The sequence below is a fragment of the Talpa europaea genome, assembly GCF_964194135.1.
Source record: "Talpa europaea genome assembly, chromosome: 3".
Taxonomy (NCBI): Eukaryota; Metazoa; Chordata; class Mammalia; order Eulipotyphla; family Talpidae; genus Talpa; species Talpa europaea.
Window position 1 is genome coordinate 55,134,423 of NC_140069.1, and position 23,347 is coordinate 55,157,769.

General features: G+C 39.3%; 1 protein-coding gene across 1 annotated transcript in view; it reads right to left on the reverse strand.

Moving 5' to 3' along the window:
- Positions 1-899: 899 nt before the first annotated feature.
- Positions 900-23,347, reverse strand: part of NKAIN3 (sodium/potassium transporting ATPase interacting 3) — a gene marked incomplete at both ends in the record, with an annotated part of 591,729 nt that continues 569,281 nt past the window's right edge. Inside the window, 2 exons of the mRNA XM_084229169.1 lie at positions 900-909; positions 11,055-11,124. Of these exons, the coding sequence (XP_084085295.1) occupies positions 900-909; positions 11,055-11,124 (80 nt within the window). The remainder of the gene's footprint in view (positions 910-11,054; positions 11,125-23,347) is intronic.

The window sequence follows — 23,347 nt, forward strand, 5'->3', positions numbered from 1 at the left end:
TAAATATCTTCTTTAAAAGTAAGTGTAGCGAATCCCCCACTACTTTAATGCTCCTTTTGCATACCCCAAGAGCAGCATTCCTGATTGCAGACATATGGTTGTGATTTTGGACCCACATGCCCACAAACTGTATATTTAGATCCAACACCAGTGTCAAGACTGGGAAAAACAGTAGAAAACGTGGAACTCAGATATACCTATATTCTTTCCAAAGGGTAGAGGTATTCTACTAATAATTTCACTCTTCCATGCACTCATGATATATATTTTTCAGAACCCAGGAAGGACAAGATATCTTGTATAAATCTGAAAATGTAAATTGCCATATTATTCTGGGTGTTGAAAAGTCAAGGACAAAGGAGACTCCAGGTTGGAAAAATGATCCATGTGCCATCTGAATGTGGATCCACTATTTATGGCCATTTATCAGTTGTCACAGTATCTACTTCTGTGGCTGGTAACCATAGGTCATCTTTGCTAATGCAAACTCCATCAGGCCAGGGTCATTGCAGTAGCCATCAATATTGACTTCACACCTCAATGATACACACCAACATTGACTGTAGAAGGTTTTCATAGTTTTTTCCATTTTCGCATGCCTCACATTAAATATCATTAAAAAATTAAAACCCCCAAATTTAAAGAAATTTACAAGTATTCATTTAAGAAGAAAAGGACTAAAAAAATACCCACCCAAGCACCTACAACTCATCTAGGGAACAATGATAATGATACGTAGGGCTGACTGAAGAGCTCTGTGATTCTTGGGACAGCAGGGAGGTGCAATCCCTTCTCTGGAAGGTGAGATGTGAGTCCTGTGGATGCAGATAGGTGTTGTCAGTGGTGCTTTGCTTCCTAAGTCAAGTCCAGCAGCCGCATGTCAGAGTCATTGTCATTACTTATTTCGACCTATAACAGAAAATATCAGCTGTTTAAAGACTTAGAAACTGAAAAATAATTTTCCTTTTTTACAACCTGCAAATTAGCTTCTGTACCTCATGCTGTTGGTGTATGTAATTGTAGCAACAAGAAAGCAAAAACCTGGGCTTCTTGCTTTTCAGGTGTGGCAATCAGGTATAAACATCACATTACAGGACTGGTTTCCTGGGAGAGAAGTGCCAATCACATAACTTTTAAGGAGTGATGTTGATGTAATGGTAGTGTTTGGTTGCCTTGGGGTAAAGATGACAGGGGAAAAATATTTTTCCAAACCTCCAGCATTCTGTTGGTTGACTGCTAAAGGATCATCCTAGTTTGGCTCTTATACCATCTAATCTTTCACCTACATCCTTTACCTATATCCCAGTCTGTGATGGTTAATGTTATATCTCAACTAGCCGAGGCCTAGTACCCAGATATTTGGTCAAATAGCAGTTTAATGTTCACATGAGGTATTTTTTGATGACATTAACATTTACATCAATAAACTTTGAGTACAAACCATTTCCTAAATAATGTGGGTGGATTTTACTCAATCAGTTGAAAGTCTTATAAACAAAGACTGACGTCCCCTGAAGAAGAAGGAATTCTGCCTCCAGATTCTTCTAACTCAAGACTGAAACATCAACTCTTCCTTGGGTTTCCAGTTTGCCAGCTTTTCTGCACATTTAGAATTTGCCTGCCCCTCATTAATGACATATGGCAATTTCTTAAAATTTCTCTTTACACACACACACACACACACACACACACACTCCATTTTGGTTCTGATTCTCTGGAGTTGCTCTTGTTTCTATATCTTTGACAAAACCTGTGCATTTTCATTGATTCTAAACTGGGCAGGAAGACTTGGGAAGGTGAGGATTCTGGTTTAAGCATCTTACAACAGCAACTCCTACACAGTGTTTGTTATATAATTGGCACTTGATAAATAGTGAATACTTTTGCTTTCGCTGTTACTCTCATGTGAAAAGTCTTAGCTGATCCAAATTCTATTCATTTTTGAGGCTCAGCTGAAATTTCTCTTCCTCTGTGAAGGCTACTATTGCTACCTGAGCCATATTACTTTATCACCCTGCTAATAACAACTCTTAGGCTCTCAGCTGTATGTCACATGGAGCTAATGGCATTCATTTTCAAAATTAATTGTGCTCTGATTGTTGCACTCTGGTAAATTTTCTCCCTGCAACAAAATTATAAGCATCATACAAGTAGAAACAGTGTTTTACTCCAATTTTATAATGCTATCTAGCAATTCTCTTCCATTAACTCAGTTCAATGATGCTCTCCATGACTTGGAAAGGACGCTTTTTCCATAATTTGGAAGAGCTGAAAAAGTTTCCAACTTTCTAGTTTCGCTTTTTGATAGCCACTCTTCTGCTTGTAAACTTTGTTCCCCTCTGTATACCTCAGGGACTGAGGTCCTTCAGCAATGCCTTGGTCAGCCTTTCATATTTTCTCTACTCTTCTATTTCTCTACATTCGGAACAGCACAGTCCAAATGTCTACTAGTTTGCTCCATCATATTTTAATGGGGATTTCAGCTGAAAGATAAAGAATGAACTTAGAGGAGTGGATTTTTTATAGCATTACACAGTCTTTTAGTTAGAAGAAAGATTCAGGGTCCTGGACTTTATTCATCCATCCAATCAGTGATACTCTTCCATAATGCAGATAAAACAGGAGGAGAAAATGTTTTTTGTTTGTTTGTTTGTCTATTAGTGGTAGCATTTGGGAGAACTTTGAGGAATCCATTACATTTCACTTTAATGCCAGCCCTGTGTATAGCTAATATTTTCCATTGTGGGGTTTTACTGACATGGGTTTGGAAAGAAAGTGTAGTAGGCTGAGGCTGTTCCTCTGATTCTAGGTAGGAATTCTAGGAGTGTTACTTCAGGCACTTGGGAATATGTCTGTGAGGAGTTTTCAGAGAAAACCATGAAGTGTGAAATTTTAAAAGAAAACTGTGAAGAAAACACTGGTGAAGTTGTGAAAGGAAGCATTATAAAGTAATCCTACTGGAGACTATCATGGATTTTATTAACAGATTTATTTTTTAAAATAAAACATACTCATAGGTAGAAAGGATGGTGTTTTGAATTCCTATGTATTCACTATTTAAATTCAACTAAAATAAAATTTATGTTAGTCAAATTCACTTACCCACCACAAGTTTTTCTGGCTAGTGTGTTTAAAAGCAAATCATGTCACATTAAATCATGTCACTCATTAATACATCTTTTTGCATTTCTAACTCAGTGATTCTTAACCAGGAGGCATTTACTAGCTGGTTGTCACAAACTGAGGAGGATGGCAGTGGTGTTGTTATTGGCATTTAGTGCATGGAGACCAAGGATGCTGCTAAATATTCCAAATTTCACAGCACAGCTCCCACTTGTAAGAGTGATCTGGTCCAGAATTCATCATGTTGAGGCTGAGAAACTCTGCTCAAATGATAAGAATTTCTTTTTTTTGCCTGCTCATTGGTATGCCTATTAAAAAAGAGTTTCTTAAATTATTTACTATCCAGTCCACATTCACATTCCCTCAATCACCTAGCATCACATTACATCAACAGCTCATTATAGTTGGATTGTTGAAACCAGAATCCAAATACTGTGCAGACATGGTGTCTGACCCTCATATCTCTTTTAATCAGCAACTGTTCATGCCTCCCTTTTAATTTACCATATACTATTTCCCACATTCTAGACTCGGGTGATTGTGTCCTTATGAGGAGATTTAGTTTACTCTTGTATTAGTTTTTAGCATTTAGTTTACTCTTGTATTTAGTTATTCTTGTATTTTCTATACTTTCAGTCTAAGATTGCACTTGACTAGGTGGCAAGATACTTCACAGCTGGTGTAGTGTTGTCTTATCACATCACATCTGGATACAGACTGTCTAGCTGTCGCTCTTTTTTTTTTCCATAAATATTAATTTTATTGTATTAGTTAAGTGGACAAGATAAAAGAACTTTTAATGAATGGAATTACACGATGTATTATTTTTCTGTAAATGATGCACTAAATTTATATAATCACCTAATTATATAAGTTGTTTTGTAACATTATATAAAAGACTGGCCATGCATCTAAAGGATTACTAAGGAGGAAAGGTTATCTTTGTAGTAAAAGAAGGCGGCAATATTTGCTCTTTTAATGATGCTATGATGATCAGCAAGTCTGGGTAGAACAGTATGAGTTTGAGGATCTTTAAGATCATATCCATACAAACTTTTTGGACAGATGTATACAGTTACATATACCACCATTACGTGGGGGTACCTACCCTCCAGGCAGAATGAAATCAAGTAATATGATAATGATGTTATTTCAAAGTGTGTCGCCTGACAAGCCTGTCACTGTCTTTTTTTTTTTCTGTTGCTGTTCTAAGACTTTTGGGTTATGTGTGTGCTTGTGTGTGTGTTTTCATCTGTGATTTGTATATTCTTTCCTATGTCTTGTTTCTTCCAAGAACTTGTCATAACATGGGGTTATATTTTTTGATGTTTATATAACATTTTAAAAAAAGTATTTATCAATATTTACTCTGTTAATTGCCTTTAGTTTTTTTTTTTAATTTATTTATTTATACGTGAACCGGGGTACAGGCCAGATGTGCGGGAGGGTGAGATGATTCACCAGAGACAGAACAGGGAACAGAACAGACAGACTGATGAAATACACTGCTGAGGGGAGCAGCGGGTGAGACTGGAGAGGTCTGCTGGGCCATGTGGTGTTCTCGCCACCTGGCTGGGATCGAACCTGCACTGCAGAGGCTGCAGACAGCTTCACAGTGTGGCACTAACCACCTGCGCCACCAGGGAGGCCCAATTGGTTTTAGTTTTGAAATCAGAAGATGTTTTCTTTGGGAAATAGGGTAAGATGAAGCTACTTTTTACTTATGCTATTTAACTTTGGGGGAGGAGGTGCTTCGTGTCTCCACACCACTATGCAAATCTATTCTCTTGCCAATGACATCAATGACAAAGACCGAGAATAAGTTGAGGATTCTGGGAAAAACAGGAATTGACAGCTTCCCTGGAGGGACCATTCAGATACAGACTTTCTTATTTTGGAGAATCTTCATGTACTTCATGAGGCAGCATGAAAAGCAGACTCCACATGTCAAATGAGAAGGTCTCTAGTCCCCAGTGATGAGTAGGGCAGGTGACTAGTTGTGGTCATGGCCAATGTGCTCAGGTGTGGCCAGTCATGTTCCCTGTGGCCCTTGCCTAGCAAGGGCAACAGTGAACGAACCGACAGTATAGTGATATGTGGCCCAACCTCACTATATAAACCCAGTCATTTCATTCCTAGCTGCTCAAATGGCTACACATTACCATGCGCTCTTACATTAGTCCTTACAATGGTATAATCACTTCTTATGATGGATCAAAAAGTTATTAAAGCCTATGGCAAAGAGAAAGAACGCCAACGCTAAAGAACAATGTCTCAAGTTCTGCTACCTTTGTGTTCCTTAAGGCAGGCAGAAGGGGAGCCCTCATGCCCGCTGGGACTCTGAAGAAGGTGCTGAGTACATTACAGTTGTAGTGCTCTGCACCCTTGAGACAGGCCCAAGAGTTAATGCCTCTGTAAGAGCTCAGCATTTCTGGGGGCTGATGAAAGCCCCCAGGCAGCAACTGCACACTCAGTAATGGGAAATGCGCACCAGCCCTTGCTATGAGCAGATTACAGACATCTTACTCTGGCTGCCACAGGGGACAAACAGCACAGGTAGATAAATATGAAAGTGTGAAAGCCAATCAAGGACAAATGAAAACAGGATAGGCAGAGTTATTATTTTATTAGTCTTTAGGTGCTTGGTCAAAAAAACAAATAGTGTGATGCAGGTCATAGACTCCTTTTTCATCCAGCTGCAGTTTACTAATACATCAATCCTTGTTATTGGTTTTTAAATCAGAGTTTGAAAGCATATTGGTCTCACCTTTCCACCTCCTAGACAAACACACACACACACACACGTAAGGACACATATACAGACACACACACACATCTGATTTGTCCTCTTGGTTGGATCTTAATCTTAATGCTGTAAATTGCAAAATGGCCTGGCACCAACCTGCTACAAAACAGCTACCCTTAGGAAAGGCAACGCAGGCCTGCTGGCTCTGTGTAGTAGCCCTGGTATCAGAGTTGGGATTCTCCTGACCCTGGATCATGAGAAGCAGAGAGAAGGTAGTGGAAGGATGGGTGGGAGCTGGCTGCAGTGCAGTCCTGAAATGGGGTTAGCCTCTTCAGGCTTCTAAAACTTAGTTGTATAGCAGCCGCTCAATCAGCAGTGGTCACATAGTATGTACCAATTTTTGTGAAGAAAAATTAGTCTCCAGCAACGGTAAATAAGACTAATCAAGATGCCAGAGAAAAAGTCAAGTTCACTTTTGGATCTCTTAGAATAAGGTTGGCTAAAAGTGATGGGGGAAGCTGTTTTCATCAAGTCTTTTAAAATGCAATTATGGTTGTCTTCCTCATGGAAATTTCTGTCATCAGATCTCTCTACCTCTGTTGTGGAACTCTGTTCTGAAATTCTACTGCTGCCTTTCTTCGATACACAGCCCAGATCTAATTATTTTTATGCAAAGAGTTTCTGTTTCATGGAGGTTCATTTCTGCACTACCCAGATGCTAACCATTTTGAATGATTTTGACAAACTTTGAAGTAATTTATTTGCTCACTATGATGTTCTTTGGCATTCCATGTCTCTTCTCAGTTGCATGGCTCTGTGTCAAGCCATTTTTCTTCTTGAGGGCTAAACATGCTCTTGTTAACCCTCTTCTGTAGGTATCACTGCTTCCACAATGAGCCACTGTGTGCGTATCTTCTTCAGAGTCACCACTGGCCACTTGCTTCTGTATTTGAATGAAAAGAGCGCCCATTGCTCTTCCTCATGTGAAAGGTGGCATTAGTGAATGGAAGAGATCCTGACGGAGACCCAGGATGTAATCGGGTTGAAAATTACACCCAGTCACTAGTGGCTGTGTCAAGGTGACATACCCCAGTCCAGGCTACCCCCAAGCTGTGTATCACATATACCCAAACCAGACCCAGATGACAACCACTGAAAGCATCTCCATAGCTTTAAGTATAATGAATGACATCATTTAGATGGTGGCACAATGGTGCCTGAGGATCTCAGTGTCCCCATCAGGACACTCTGCTTAAACAGCTGCTTTAATATCAGTTTGCTCACTTTATGTGAGAACTGTAGTAAATACCTGATTGGATTGTCATAAATTTCAATTTTATTTTCTGCAGAATGGCCAAGCAAATTAGCCTCCATGCAGGGTACATCTTTGTTGTTGTTGTTGTTGTTTTTGATAAACTCATCATTGTTTTTCTAAATTAGCTCAGGCAAAATCTCCCAGTGGAAACTTCATGCCCCATTCTGCAAAAAATTGGCTTTGAGGACATCTTTTCAGATCCACTTATTTCTATATAAGTTTCTTCTAGATCATCAGCTGTTGAAGGTCCAAATATTACTCATCTTTATCTCGCCAGCACCCAGCATAGGGTCTAGCACACATTGGTTGTAAATAACCGATGAATGACTATAAATGGAAGTACTATAAATGGAATGAAAAACCAATTTTTTTAATCAGGGAATTATTTTAAGCTTGATATTAGTATTATGCAAAAAGAAAAAGCATGAAGAAACAAGTCCATCTTGGAGCCCTTCACCCTATCATATCACCTCCAATGTACACATTCACACACAATTTGACTGTGGACTGGAAAGGTCTACTTTATGATTATAAGAAATGACACAATCAAACAGATGGATGAGAAAGAAGTCTTCCTTTGAAGTCTGCAGAGCTACCTGTGAGTGTGTCTGTAACCACCTATCTAGAATTGATAGTTACCTGTCCATGCACATGTCACCTGGGAATATGCTAAGAATTATCCCAATCCTTTTGAAGGATAGGCCTTCCCCAAATACCCAGAACAGGCTTTTGAATAATATGTCACTTTGGCATGTGTATTATTTCAACCTGAGGTCAGTTGAGTCTTGTGAGCTCATGAGGGACTTCTATACTCCCTTAACTTAGAATAAAAATTGTGGTTTTTACCCTGATTTATAATTTTTGCCAGAAGTAACTGTCTATTGGAGGAACTTATCTATATGGTAGAGCTAATATGCAATTACAGAAAACCTGGTATTCATCATATGAGTCCGCTCTCCTTGTTATGTGAATCCCCCAACTCTCTCCTCTCCCATTCCTTACATGAGGATATTTACTCTCTTTGCCCCATTGGCTTTAGACTCTACATACACATAGGTTCTCCATATTCATGTAACTAAACTTGTTTATTTCTCCTACTAATCTCTCTGATGCTAAGTTTATCGGTTCACCAGCCTGAAAAGAAGTCCGAGGAGCAGTGGGGGAATTTTCTGTCTTTTCCTACACCCAGAATAAAGTGGCTTTCTCAGAAAACCTGACTTTGTACTTTATGGAGATTAAAGAGACTTAATGAAGCTTAATAACCAACATTCACCCCCCTATGATTTAGTGCAGAAGATTGGCTTTTTCTCTAACATGTGGCAAGATAGCATCACCAAGTTGGGCACAAAGAAATCCAACAGAAAGGCCTCATTAAAAGAACCCAGGCAGGCTGATTGCTGCTGAGTGGATAAACTACAATATTTGCATCTGAGTGGGGAGCACATACACTGATTCTTAAATTGTTTCATGCTCAATGATTTTAATTCAGGCTTGGTTTCATCTTTCAGCTTCCTGCTCCCTTCATGGTTAAAAGGTGTTTCATATTCATCTGACACAATAATATGCATAATACGTCAAAGTCAAAACTTTATACAATTGCTATCTGAAGTCTGTAGTTTATCTTACATTCAGCCCCCAAAAGTGTGAGAGTTCAGCAGTAAGCAGGGTAGTTGAGAAAAATTCTTTTGACAAGGGACTGGAGTTGATCAAAGCCTTTTAGGTTATCTTACAAGAATACTTGATTGTTGGGCCTCCCCGGTGGCGCAGCGGTTGAGCGCTGGGTTGCGAAGCTGCCCGCGGCCTCTGTGGCGCCGGTTCGATCCCCGGCTGCTCCCAGGCCACCGGAGGAGGATCCCACATGGTGCGCAGACCTCTCCTGCCACCCGCTGCTCCCCTCGGCAGTGTACTTCAGTCCTTCTGCCTGCTCTGCTCCCCGCTCTAGCTCTGGTGAATTCTCTCACCCTCCCGCGCTTCTGACTGTACCCAGTGCATGTATAAACAAAACAAACAAATATAATAAATAAATAAATAAAAACATGCCTCTATAAAAAAAAAAAAAAAAAAAAAAAAAAAAGAATACTTGATTGTTTCTATTTCACAGAGATGGAAGGGTCTTCAGAGAGCATAGATGGAAGCCAGTTGTCTCTAGGACTTGCCACAGAATACCCTTTTGAGGTACATGGATATGTGTGTGTCATTCAAGAATGGTAATTTCATTACCAACACTAATCAATTACAGTTTTTAATAACCTTCCCTAATGGAAAGTTCTTTCTGACATCTGACCAACATTTTTCATATTGCAATCTCTCCACTGAGTTTTTTTTTTCGCAGTGGAGATGAAAGAAATCATTCATCATCCTCTTATCAGATAACAAATATATATGGGGTGATCTCCAAATCACCCTAGGCATTGTTTCAGTTCTTTTCTCACGTTCAAATCACTGATCATCTCTTTTATTGTCACAAACCCTGCCAAGTCTCCCAAATCCACAAACATCAACTTGGGGTGTGCATCATTTACGAGCACTCAATAGCATGAGTAACGAGGTGGACACTGTTTGGTCCTGGAGTGTTATATAGGGTGACTGTTTTCCCAAATTGGATTTGCTTTAAGAAACCAAAATTTAATTAAACATCTATCATGTGACAGGCACAGTGCTGATTTGTGTCTCCTGTGAACAATGCTTCCTTTAGATCATCCTGCTTGAATAAAATTAATTTAACCTGGATGCAGATAAGGACAGGATCCACTGTGGCAAATAGGCAGTGGGAGAAGACTTTCATATGTGTTTCTTCCACCAGTGACATTTTACACAACTTCACTCATCATCATGGAAACAGAACTTTGGGCTTAAAGAATAGGAAGGTCATCTGAGCAAGCCCATGACATCAGGCATGGTGATAGTTCATCATCCAAGAAAGATTCCAGCTCCACCACCTACTAATAGCAGGATTTTGGGAAAGTTGCCTGACCTTTATGATTCTCACTGTCCTTCTTTATAAAGTGGACTGTTAATTAGTAGTAATTAATTTATTAGTGTATTATAGTATTTTCCTCAGGATTAAGTGAGGTAATAGATTCAAAATGTTTAGCACATAATAATTATTATTTTATATAGTTGTTTACTTGCTATTTAGAATTTTCTAGAAATTTTCTAAAATGGACTGAAGTCACTGGTCTATTTTATTGTTTTCTAGTACTTTATCAATTAGGTGACCAAGATTCCTTCTTACATACAACAAAAGTCTGATCAGTTTGAATTGTTTTGTTGTTAATGACTTCCTTTCATGTCTTTTAGGGATGGCTAGTCAAATATTTGAGTACAAGGCACAATGATTGGCAATTTTCATATACTATTATTTACAATTTTATTTACAATTATATACAATTTTCATATACCTTATCTATTTTAATCCATCCTCTCTCCTTCATCTACAAAACTATATTACAGTTGAGGGAAACAAATTTCAGAGCTGACAAGAAAGACCCCTCAGATTACACAGGTAGAGCCTGGATTCTAACTTAGTCTTTTTCCTCTTTTCTCTTTGCCATGCTACCCCAAAACACACATGACTATCTCTTCTGTTGACTAAATTGTCTTCCCCAACCCCCAATTTGGCAGTCAACTACTGATAAAAAAAAAATAGAAACATCATTTGGGAAGCATTAATCATGTTATCTATTTGAAATCCTTTCCAGAATGAAAAATAGCAATGATGATGTTGGGTTACATGTGAAAGGTGTGTTTAAGTATGAGTGGAAAATTAAACCAACGATTAGTAGTAGCAGGTCCAAATTATTTCACGTTTGGTTAGTTTTGGCGCAGTTAGAAGGATTAATGTTTCCATCTCATCACACCTTTACTTACAGGTTAACAGGCTTTAACTCAACATGATCCTGGTAGTAGGAGTGTGCATCAAGTCCACCTATGAAATCAACTGAAAATATAACACAGCCCAACATGAATAAGTGTACAAATAGAGACACATGTAATACCAGGTGCTTAAAATTGAACACATAAAACTAATCTGAACACAAACATCTGTCTACCACCAAAAGGAAAAACACATTTAATATAAAGGACAGCTAAAACTGTTATCAGTGTTCAAAAAGGGGGTAATTGTAACAAACACACAAAGAATGAGGGATCATAAGAGCTGGGAAATCACAGGTATTATTGGCTTTTGTGAACAATGAAGTAGCATTAAATACCATTAGACTTTAAGTTATGTACCTGTTCTTAGACATAATTATGCCTTTCCCTTATATGTCAAAAGATACCCTTTCTCATCTTGTTACCAGATGCATTTTTTTCCCTAAGGATATTTATTACATCATTAGAAAGACCTTTGAGAAGTCATACAGCCGACGTCCTGGCCCTCCGTCCACAAACCACCCCTGGCATAGAGATACTGTGCGAAGGTTTCATCTGCCCTGTGGTAGCAGGTCCTCGTCCCTCAGGCTGCGTAGACGCTCTATCTTAGGTAATCCACTTTCTAATTCATTGCTCTGACCAAAGCACTCTCTCTTCTCCAACCCTAATGTCCATGGCTAATCTTACTTCATTTCTCCTGTTTTTTCTTTTTTTTTTTTTTTTTGATTGTTTATACCAAGCCTTGGTCAATTTAGGGCCAAAAAATAATAGCAGTCTAACACTTAGGCAAGAGAGGGACTGAGCTCTCAGTGTGTGTATGAATGTGCATGTGTGTGCCTGTATGTTTCAGTACACAGTACATGACTATTACACCATTCTCCCCTTAAGACAGGCATTCAGTGAACTGTGACTAAGAGAAAGAATTAACCTAGAAGTTCTGCTAGGTGCCCACCTATTCTAGCGACTATCACCAAACCCTGAACTTTTTTTTTTTTTACCCCCATCAAAGGGGCCGAATTCAGGCTGGGTCAACAAAGCATTACCAGATTACTATGTAGGTCTGAGTTTCGGAGTCTTGTGGGGTAGACAACAACCAAGCAGTAAGAAATCACCCCTCCCCCTTCTCCTCTAGGTGCCTCAGTTCTAATAACTTGCTAGGGTTAGTTCCTAAGTTTGGCTTTACCTGTTCCTTTGTTAGTTTCTTTATATTCCACTTAGAAGTGACAGAATCTGGAATTTGTCTTTCTCCTTCTGACTTTTTTCGCTTATTGTATGTAATCACTTTCCAGCTAACAACATTTGAAAGAAGGGGCGGTAGTATACTCCCAAAATGCAAACAACGATGTAAACCAACATTACCAAAAAAAAAAAAAAAAAAAGAAAGAAAGAAAACAAGGGAGAGAAAGCACCTGTGAGAGAGAAGCAGTGAGAGAGAAATCAACTGGAGACGCTGAAAAGACTTTCCCAGAGAAAACACGTAGTGTCTCAAGGGGCCATTTAAATGGTCAGATTAGATTAAATTTTTGTCAGATTAGATATTTGATCAGTTATCTGCTCCTATACCTTGCTAAGCAAGGGGTTGGGTTTTCCAAAAAAATCATATTAATTAAAAGTTGAATGATCATATAATTTACAGGACACTTTCAGAAGTTGAAGGGGGTATTAAAATAAGCAAAATTATAAATATATGTGTGTGAATAAAATGACTTAGAAGGATATCAAAGTAAAATTATAAAAATAAAGATAGCCCATACCTGCATGCATTGAAGCACAATAAAAACTTTATTAGTGACCATTTGAACATTAAAATGTAACATAAACAGAATCATCATTTTTGGAATAAATTTATGAATTCATTGCTGTGAATCTGCTCTTTAGCCATCTCTTGTATTTAGGGGGGAGAAGATATATACAATTTTCATAAACTTATTTACAGTTTCATTCAAAATTTCTTTTTATGGTTTGAAAAATTTGATATTGCTAATACCTTAATTGACTCTCTGAAACATGGTATTTTAAACTATGGAAGAAAATGCCAAGAAAGTTTTCTAAAGAGAGGATGTATGCAATGTAGTTTAGCCAAAACACTTTTTAGGTGTTGTTATTTTACCTCCAGTCTTTGTATCTTCTTTGCCCAAAACTTTACAATTTACAAAACATAAATTCTATCTATTTATGATTCTTCTTACAAAATATAAGTGTTGCAAAACCATATATCAGTGTTCTCAAACCACTTTCTTTTCATTTTATTGTGGACGATAATTGTGGACTATAAATTTGCCCAATTAAAACAGGAGCTTTGTCAAAGGACTCTTTTGTTAAATTGAGCTATTTCAAAGGGATATTACAAAACTGAAAATTAAATGTTAACACTTGAACTCATAATTTAATTTTTCCACTTTTACTTTTGTGAGCATGAAATTCAATGTTTTCATTTTTAATAAACTTTAGACTACTACATTTATTAGAAGCTTTAAGAGATGATTTTAGGGGGAGCTTCATTTCTTGAATGATTTGATTAAAATCTTTCAACTGGCTGTTGAATGCAATGCAAGTTAAATCTTGAATGCTCATTTATAAAAATGCTCACAGCTTTGTAGGAAATTTAGATTGATTTAAAAGTAGTTCATTAAAGGATGTTCATTAAATTTCCTTAACTCTGATTGAAGAAGGGGAGTAACGACAGAAAATGTGTTCTCTTATCCTAAGTTTCTTTTTGCTTATTTTCAGCATCAACCTCCTTGTAAAAATATTCTCAGTGAGGGCCTCCCCGGTGGCGCAGCGGTTGAGCGCTGGGTTGCGAAACTGCGCGCGGCCTCTGCGGCGCCGGTTCGATCCCCGGCTGCTCCCCGGCCACCGGAGGAGGAGGGTCCCACATGGCGTGCAGACCTCTCCTGCCGCCCGCTGCTCCCCTCAGCAGTGTACTTCGGTCCTTCTGCCTGCTCTGCTCCCCGCTCTGGCTCTGGTGAATTCTCTCACCCTCCCGCACTTCTGACTGTACCCAGTGCATGTATAAACAAAACAAACAAACAAACCAGCAAACAAATAAATAAAGCATGCCTCTATAAAAAAAAAAATATTCTCAGTGAAATGCAAATTAAAACCTATGAGATACAATTTAATACCCAGTGAGAGAGCTTAACTAAAAAAATCAGATAATAACAAATGTTGGTAAGGATGTGGAAAATCTGGACTGTCATACACTGGTGGGGATGTAAGATGGTGCAGCCATTTTGGAAAATAGGAAAGTCTTAATAGTTTAACATATTGTAGCAATACCACATGACCTAATAACTCCACTCTTAGGTATATACTCACGAAAAATGAAAGCATGTGTCTACACAAAATTTTGTATGCAAAATTTGTACCAGTATTTATTCATCATATCCAGAAGAGAGAAAATATTCTAGTTTATGTACCCTAATGTGTTTTGTCTGTGTATATATATGCATATGTTTTGAAAACTAGCATTTCTGTTTTCTTTGGCAAAATCATGCAGCTTTATTGATAGGCAATTATAAATTACCTGTGCACTTAAATTCCATGTACATTTCTGCTTCAGAAATGTTTTAATTTAATAAAAATACTGTTTTTAACTATAATATTTTATGCCACAAAAAGTTGTATTTTTACCACAAAACCTATAATCTGGACCAGAATGAAAGTCTACAAGTTTTGCTTTGATTCTTTTAATTGGACTAAAATATATATGAAAATAAATGAAATGATGTTCAGCTGACAGCAGCTGATGAACTGGTACAATACTGGTGTCATTTTAGCTATTTGAGAAATTCTTCCACCACCAGAGGCAGCCAATTACTTCCACTTTCAAATGCTTTTTATTGACCTGCAGGATTGATCTCCTGAAGAATTTCAGAACAGGCCTTCTAAAGACTGGTCACATTGGCATGTGAATTACTTTTATCATTCCTTTAACACCTAGAATGAAAATTGGGGTGGATTTTTGTAAAAATGACATTTTTATTAGAGAAACTTGTCTCTATGGCAGGATGAGCATCTAACTGAGAGCAGCTGGTCTTTGTCTACGAGTCACCCTTTCCTTATAATGTGAGTTTTCTTCCTCTCTTTGTGAAGCCCAGGTCCCAATCCCATTCCTTACCTTAAGATAAATGCCACTGCCCTGCTCCAGTGGCTTTAAAATCCACATCCATGTACATTTTTTATACATATGTAATTAAATTTGATTTTTCTCTTCTTAATCTGTCTAACATGAATTTGATTGCTCCCAGTATAATAACCCTGAGTGGAAGGGGGTTCTTTTCCCTTCTCCCTGAGACTATCTGCTCACCATGGTCTGGTGCACTGAGTTGGTGGTGGAACTATGGCCTCCAGCACTTCTCTTGTATCCACCTGATGCTGGAAGGAGTTAGTTATTTCTATCCTCTCTGTCCAAGAGCCTATCTTTTTAATTGTCAATTGACCTGAGTGCTGTCCTCTAAAGGAAGATGCTAGTTGCATAGTTTCCTAACAGAGTTGAGGAGAAATGAGTGGTTTGTTGATTTCTTATAGATTCAGCCATCTGTAAAAAGGAGAATTCTGCTCATTGTACATGGATCTCCAATCTCAAGGGCACTACGGCAGAAGTTTAAAGGGCTCTTAGTTTTACCCATCCTATGTTGTCCTAATAGAATGACTGATAATATCTCATTTGAAAGCTAAAAAATCTAGGACAAAGTCTACATCCAAGAGGATGCCAAGGCAACTTGTATAAACAAGAACAGTTTTAACAAAACTAGGGCATATGTCTTAGTAGGGATGGCACTGTACATGAGCTACACTTCTCTGCATCTCAAAATTCTAGTGTGACGTAAATTTTGCAAACCTCTCAAAATAAAATATGGGAAAAATAAATTCTCAAGCTTCCAGACCTATACAAGAATACAAAAAAGAGGAAGTACTAAGGGGGAACAGTTGAAGTATAGATGATTAAAAATCTGAAAGCATCCAGAATCCTTTACGAATGAAACACAATGATATGGCTTTTTGGCAATAGAAGCCTAAGACGTTAAGGAGACGATAACTTTTCCACTGCAGGGAAAATGTCCCTCCACCTTTCAGTTCTCCTTTAGTTGGTTGAATAATAAAACAACATCAGACAGAGTAAAAGGAGGAAAGGATCAATTTAGCTATGTCCATACAGGGAATCTACCTGTAGAATAAGGAATCTGCTTTCAGTGGGTGAGAAGAGGGTATATATTCTGAATCAAGGGTTGGTCTAGGTGTCTGCTGCTTCTAGAAGAAAGAGGGGCATTCAAATGACAAAAGGGCCAGATGTTCTGTAATTAGATGTTTGTCCTGCACACACATGGATTTCTCCTATAGAAAGGTCATTTCTGGAGAAAACCTCAAATTTGGTCAATATCCTTAATTTTCATTCTTCTAGGTAGTTTGGGAAGTGGTAAAGTTTTTTCCTGATTTGCTCACACAATTCTGGGAGCTGGAGGTGAGGGTAGAGGTGATTAATATACTCATTAAACCAGCTACAGAAATAAAAAATCTTTAGGCACCCAGAAACGAAAAAAACTTTAGGTGCCAACATCTAGAGCAAGAATCAGACAGTAATAGCAGACAGTGATAGAGAGTATCAAAGTGCAGACTAGAGGTGGGGAAATGGAGACTGAGGGTCATTGTAGAGAATCTGTGCTCCTTACAAATCAACCTAGTCACAGCTTCAAAGTGATGAACGCTTCCCAAAGGAAGGAGGATATGGAGTTTGAGGATTGTTAGAGAATCTCAGGTCTTTTTAAAATTCTGCATAGTTATTCAAAATTAATAAAAGTTAACTCCACAAAGGAATGGGCCCCTCCCAAAGAAAAGAAGGAGACTATATCAGTGCAATTTCCATACTGGCACCGGGCAGCAGCCCTCCCGCCCGCGTGTGGCCTGTGACTTCGCGGGTGTTTCTCTTTACCGATCTTCTCCCTTTGCAAAGCAGCAGAGGCCTCTTTCCTCCCAAGGCAGCCTGCCTGCAACTGTGCAACCTCTTTTTTAGCAAATCCGTCCCTTTTGGGGAAATTCTTTCTGCCCAATTGTGTCTGTGCAAGCATTCTTTGCCCTTCCCTCCCTTATAATAAACCTGCTCTTTTAGATATAACTAATGCCTCTGTCTCATGGAGAAACTATCTGGTGCCACTGACAGGGTCGCTCAGATGAAATTTTTCCCAGAGTTAGTTAACCCAAGGAACCCACTCTCAGAACCAACATCTCCAAAACAGATTTCATTAGAAAAGGCCTGATCTGAGCACAGGTACTATATTTAAAAAAAAAAAAAATTGTTAAAGCAAATTGTTAAAGCACCACTTTATATTTGTCAACATGGAGAGTAAGTTTACAGATTCTGGAGGACTTTTTTAAGATTTGTCAAATGTTTTTAAAAATAAAATATCTTTAAAAGATGACTTAACAAGAGACTTCAAAGCAACTCAAGACTTTTTGCTTAAGTTTTCAGAGAGGTAGTTGTGTAACAGGGTGGTCCCCAGGAAAGGGGGAGGTTCCAGGTTCCCTGCCCCACCCAAGCAGAGCTGAGCAGGGAGAGAAGACGTTGCAGAGGAGACTGAGGAAGGAAGCAGGATGGAGCCAGAAGGAGACCTCGAGGAGGCGCATGGAGCCTAGAGACACGTGAAGAAACTGTGCTTGCCTTTTGGTCATGGACGGGGTGACACAGATGTGGGTGAGACCCGTGGGGAAGTGACAATGGCAGCTTTTATCTTGATTTTGATTTTGCTCTTTTCCTTCAGGGCTTGTCTGGTTGTTTCTGACCCTTTTCTGTGGGTCCCCACTGGAAGATGCTTTAGACTTGTGGCAGGCTTTAGGGCCTTGCTCTGGGCCAATCCCATTTGGATGGACTTTTACCCACGAGGGGACGGGTAACATTGGGTGCTTGATTTAGAAACTAGATTCTTTGCCTTTTCTGTATTGTTTCCTAATTGTATTAAAGTTCCTTCCCATTAAAGTCTCATATGTTTTGGGTTGATACCGCAGATGGCAGAACCCATTTAGAGCAGGCAGGTTTTGGGGGGGCCTGGGGTGTACCTCTCCCTGCCCTGTAACATTTGTATTAAGAAAGTAAAGTGTCTATGCATTCCAAAATTAACTTTAATGAGACATATGTGAAAAAGGAAGCTGTTGAATTTAGAAATTCATCCTGTTACAGGGCAGGGAGAGGTGCACCCCAGGCCCCCCAAAACCTGGCTCCATCCTGCTTCCTTCCTCAGTCTCCTCTGCGGCTTCATCCTCTCCCTGCTCAGCTCTACCCTCCCTTGGGTGGGGCAGGGAACCTGGAACCTCCCCCTTTCCTGGGGACCACCCGGTTACAATCCTGTGGAAATAATGAGATAAATTTCAAGGAAACACGGACAGGTTTTCAGTGGTACTAGAAAATGATTATGAAGGAAATCTGTAGTTATTATGGTGAGAACATCATATAAGTATCTATGGTAGCAGGGAAGACATGGAAGAGATGGTGGAGAGAAGGAAGTGGGGAGACTTGCAAGGTTAGGGGAACAGCTTGCTGGATGACCTGCAGGACAAATTGGATTCCAGACTCTGGTTGTTAAAGTCTTAAAATGTAGAACAAAAAATTAGCACAATTAAGAGCTGGCATCAACTACCTAGAAAAACCAGCCATGCAGCGCATTCCTCTCTTCACCCATTCTCGGAAACTGAGGTGTTACTTTAAAACACCCCACAGGGAGAGCCTGCAGCCAGGAAACCCTTTTGTTCATAGTCCTTTCAAATGTTTTTCCTGTGCCAACTTCCAACAGCACAGCCAAGCAACTTCTTGGAAGAAATTAAGTTACTTATAATATCTTTTCGGTTACTCACTTCAGCCATCAGAAATTCCTGACAAGGATGCTCACCAACTTAAGGAATTACAAATATGTTCTAGATTTAAAGCAAGATCTTGATGTACAAATACAGATTTGTTTGTCACTGATGAAAGATACACACCCCACTGCAACTTTTCAATTTAACTACAGGAAACTGGACCATAAATAACGTTTCTGGTAGATCATTCAGGGCTCCTGACTTAAGACCTCATTCAGACATTGCAAACCTGCAGACTTTTACATTCTGAACCTTAACACACCATTTCCAGGGTGCACCCAAGCTGTCATCGTGTCTAGGTTTGACTGTTTTCACCAAATAATTAACCAAAATGTAGGTGTGTTTTGTTTCCGATACAGCTATGTTGCACACTGCCTTGTCATTGAATTGAGAAACGTTGGTCCCCTATAACATTGCCCTTACCTCTGGGAAATGAAGACTCAGGAAGATTTGGACCAATTAACATGTTTATTCTGAACTTGCCTCCTGATCTATCATTGTTCCTACAATGTAGTTATTAGACTGTTCTAATAAGCATCTATATTACAACTTACCAGCAGTAATGTCTTAAGGAAGCATTGCTCAAATTTTAAAGAACTCAAATATCGAGGCCATCACATTGTGGTTTACTTGCTCTGTGATAAGAATTCGTAAGAGAAATAGTGGGGTAGAGGTGCGACATCAACTGAGTTCACACAGAGAGGCCCTTAAAAGACCGCAGAGAGGATTTTGCAGTGCCCTGCAGATAATGAGGGCTTTTAGGAGAGACCAGTTATTTCAGAGGTAGCTGGAGACTAAACCCTATGTTACTAGGAAACCAGCTACTAGTCTGTAGCGTCACTGATGTGCTACAGTCTCCTATCTGAAGCATCTGAGCTTTCAGAGGGCAGGACCTGCTGTGCCAAAGCAAAGGCCAAGGTCGGGCTGCTCACAACCCACTGAGAGGCTGCGGGATGCCGGGATGGCTGCTGGGTACAGTGAACTTGACAGTGCCCTGAAACACAGCTGATGCCCAGAGGAGGTGGTGGGGCCATGCTGCTGCCCAAAATAAATTTTAGGAACCCATAGAGCTGTTCAAGCAGTGGGATGACAGCCAAAAGCATGCTTTGTGGCCATTATTGTTCTCTTTAAGATTCAGAAATCTCTTGCACCTTTCAGAAAGTCTGGGCACAGAAGAAAGAAAGCACACAGGCCCAAGGTGATGCTCGAGCATATCAGCCCACGCCTCAGCAGGGACCTCTGCAGTCCTAGAGACTTGTCCAAATATTCAAATTTTTGAACATTTTTTCCTCTTCCTGTTTAATAACAGCTGTGCAAAATGGACTCTTCTTTCTGTCTTTTCCCTCTCAGTCTTAAATACTGATAGGCAGAACTGAGAGAGTTATGCCTTATGGCAATTTTATCTGGAGATAATTTTTTTTTTTAAAGATTTATTTATACAAGCACTGGGTACAGTCAGAAGTGCGGGAGGGTGAGAGAATTCACCAGAGCCAGAGCGGGGAGCAGAGCAGGCAGATGGACGAAGTGCACTGCTGAGGGGAGCAGCGGGCGGCAGGAGAGGTCTGCGTGCCATGTGGGACCCTCCTCTGGTGGCTGGGGAGCAGCCGGGGATCGAACCAGCGCTGCAGAGGCTGCGGGCAGCTTCGCAACCCAGCGCTCAACTGCTGCGCCACCGGGGAGGCCCTGGAGATAATTCTTTTTCATTTGAAGGGAGAGCCAGGAGGAACTCCCAGCCCCATCTTGTCGCAGGTAGTGGCTGGGAGGTGGCAGAAGACCAGTGCTCTTCAAGAGGGGAATGCATGGCGGGGCCTCTGTGAACACTGCCCAAATGGTGTGTAACTGCGTAGTTTAAGGCAGACTTTTTCGAGAACCTTAATTCAAAACTTGACGGGCCTTGAGAAAGTGTCTGTGTCATTCTGGTTCTTGGTTCCCACATTGTCTTCCACAACCGTCTTCTTACAACTTTGCAGTGAAAGACATTTATCTCTGCTGTCTGCATCTATCTTGGTGCACTAATCTGGGGAGTTGTGTGGGGGGGTGGGGGGGTGGGGGAGGGGGTCATGTAAAAGTCTTCAGGGCACTAAATAAAATGGGAGTTTTAATTTCCGGTGAAGGTGCAGTACTAGTTACTAAAGACAAGATAGCTGGCTTCCAGTTTCTTTGTATCTAAAATAACCCAAGGGCAGCCTAATGGGTTTGTCATGTTTAGCACTCTAAAGATGATTTTTGATAATGGATCATTTGGTACCTTTTGACAGGTGCATTATTTAAGTTTCATTCCTCCCCACTGTCCTTTCTCCTTCCCTTTTTTCTTTTTTGTATTTTATCACTGTTTGCCAAGCTATTCTACATATTTTACTTATAAAAATTTATTTCTTGTCTGATTCTCTCAAAATTAAGCTTTTGAGTAGAAAAAATTTTGTCTCATTTAACCTGATTTTGTTCACCATTATCCTCCCATGCTGATTGTGGGAATCATTTCACAATAAGTGTAAATCAAATTACTGTGCTTTCTACCTTAAATTTGTACAGTGATTTATGTCAATTATATCTCAGTAAAATTGGGGAAAAAGACCAATGGATAGGTTTTAAAATTTTTGTCACACAAAAAAAAATTTTATAGAAAAAAAAATCTAAAAAATTCCCTGTCCTCTATACTGAAAACAACAAAATGTGTTAAGAGAAATTAATATCTTCACAAATTGAAGAATATAATGCATTCATGGATTCTGAAATTTTATCTTTAAAATACTGATTGATCTGTGGATCAATTAACCTGTGGATTCAAAGCCAGAACAGTAATAATGTATGTAAAAAGACTGGACAGTAGTTAAGTCAATCTTGGAAGAGAACAAACCACAAATATCCCAATTTAAGAGTCAAGATTAATGATTAGATTATAAAAAGTAAGAGATTTTATTCATTAAAAGATAATACTACGAGTGAAATTTAAATCACTTAAGAATAAACATATCACATTAGGACAGAATTTTATGGGGGATGTGGAATGGAGGTATAAGTTCAAAATGAAAGTGGAATTATTTTAAAAAATCAACTCTTAAAGCTTATTAAGGTATTTTTTATAATTGACAATTATGGGTATTAAATTGCTATAGCATTTAGATTTCATAGTAAAGATTTAAAAGAGTAATGCCTCAGTTTTATTATTAAGTATTTTAGTGATTTTAAAATGTGTCAATTGATCTGACCATGAATTATATTTCTTGAACTCCCCTCTTTTTATGGTTCTGACTTAGGTTTGGCCACAAAAGATATTTGTGGGAGACAGAAGTGAAACTGAGATTATTATGCTCAGGAAGTTCGTCTAGGGTTCAAGGCTCCAGTACAGCTTGCACATAGAATGATGACAGCCCCAAACAGACATTTTTGAATACTGAATCTGTTAGCGGGCAGAATGAGGGGCACCCCAGGTACCCCAAACCAGCCTGCTCTAAATGGGTTTTGTTATAAAGACAAACATACTTTTAGTGTTTAAGACTTTCAATAGAAGACAACCTTAACACAATTAGTGTGCAAGAGAGAAGATAAAGAATATAGTTAAAATGGTTTTTCCCTGAAGTACCTAAATTTACCCATCCCTTCGTGGGTAAATTCCCAGCCAAACAGGGTTAGGCCAAAGTGGTACCATTTTGGCCGAAAAGCTTGCCACAAATCTATGTCACCTTCTGGTGGGGATTCACAAGAAAGGGGAAAAAGGGACCAGGTGATTCTGGAAGGAAAAGAACAAAGTTGAAACCCAAGTCAAGATAAAGGTTGCCATTGTCTGCTTCACCACGGGTCTCTCACCCCTATCTGTTCATTTATCTCTTTCAAGGGCCTCCTTCCGTGTTCCCCAAGTCCCTGGTACAAGTCCAAGGCTAAGAAGAAAGTTAGGCTTCTTCACAAGTCTCTGCTCCACTCTTCTCCTCATTTTTTTTGCTCTAGTCTTCCTCTTTAGCTTCCCCTCACTGCTCAGCAATGCCCTTTAATAGACAGGGCAGGGAACCAATATGAGATATATATCATGTTGTTACAAGACCAAGGTAGGACCACTGCACAGCTCACCAATGCCCTACCTGTCACAGTCTGCTCCACCACATCAACTTTGACTGCACAATCAATGGTGGGAAGAAGAAATCCTCCCCACACTTAGACCTGATGAAGAATCATTGAAATGACTGAATTTTCTGTAAATGCTTACTGTGAGAAAGAAATGCCAAGTCTTGTTTTGTGAAAATAAGGGAAGTTATGAGACAGCCCAAGTAAATGAAATTGTGATCAGGTAGGATAAGAGTTGTCCAATGTTCTGTTCGAACAGGTGGACCAAGTCATGGACTTGGGTCCTGCTTCAAAATCTTCTTGAACAACTTGGTCCACCAGACTGACCAAAGTCATATCCAGGTAAAATCTGCTCTCATCCAACTAATGATTGTTTCTTG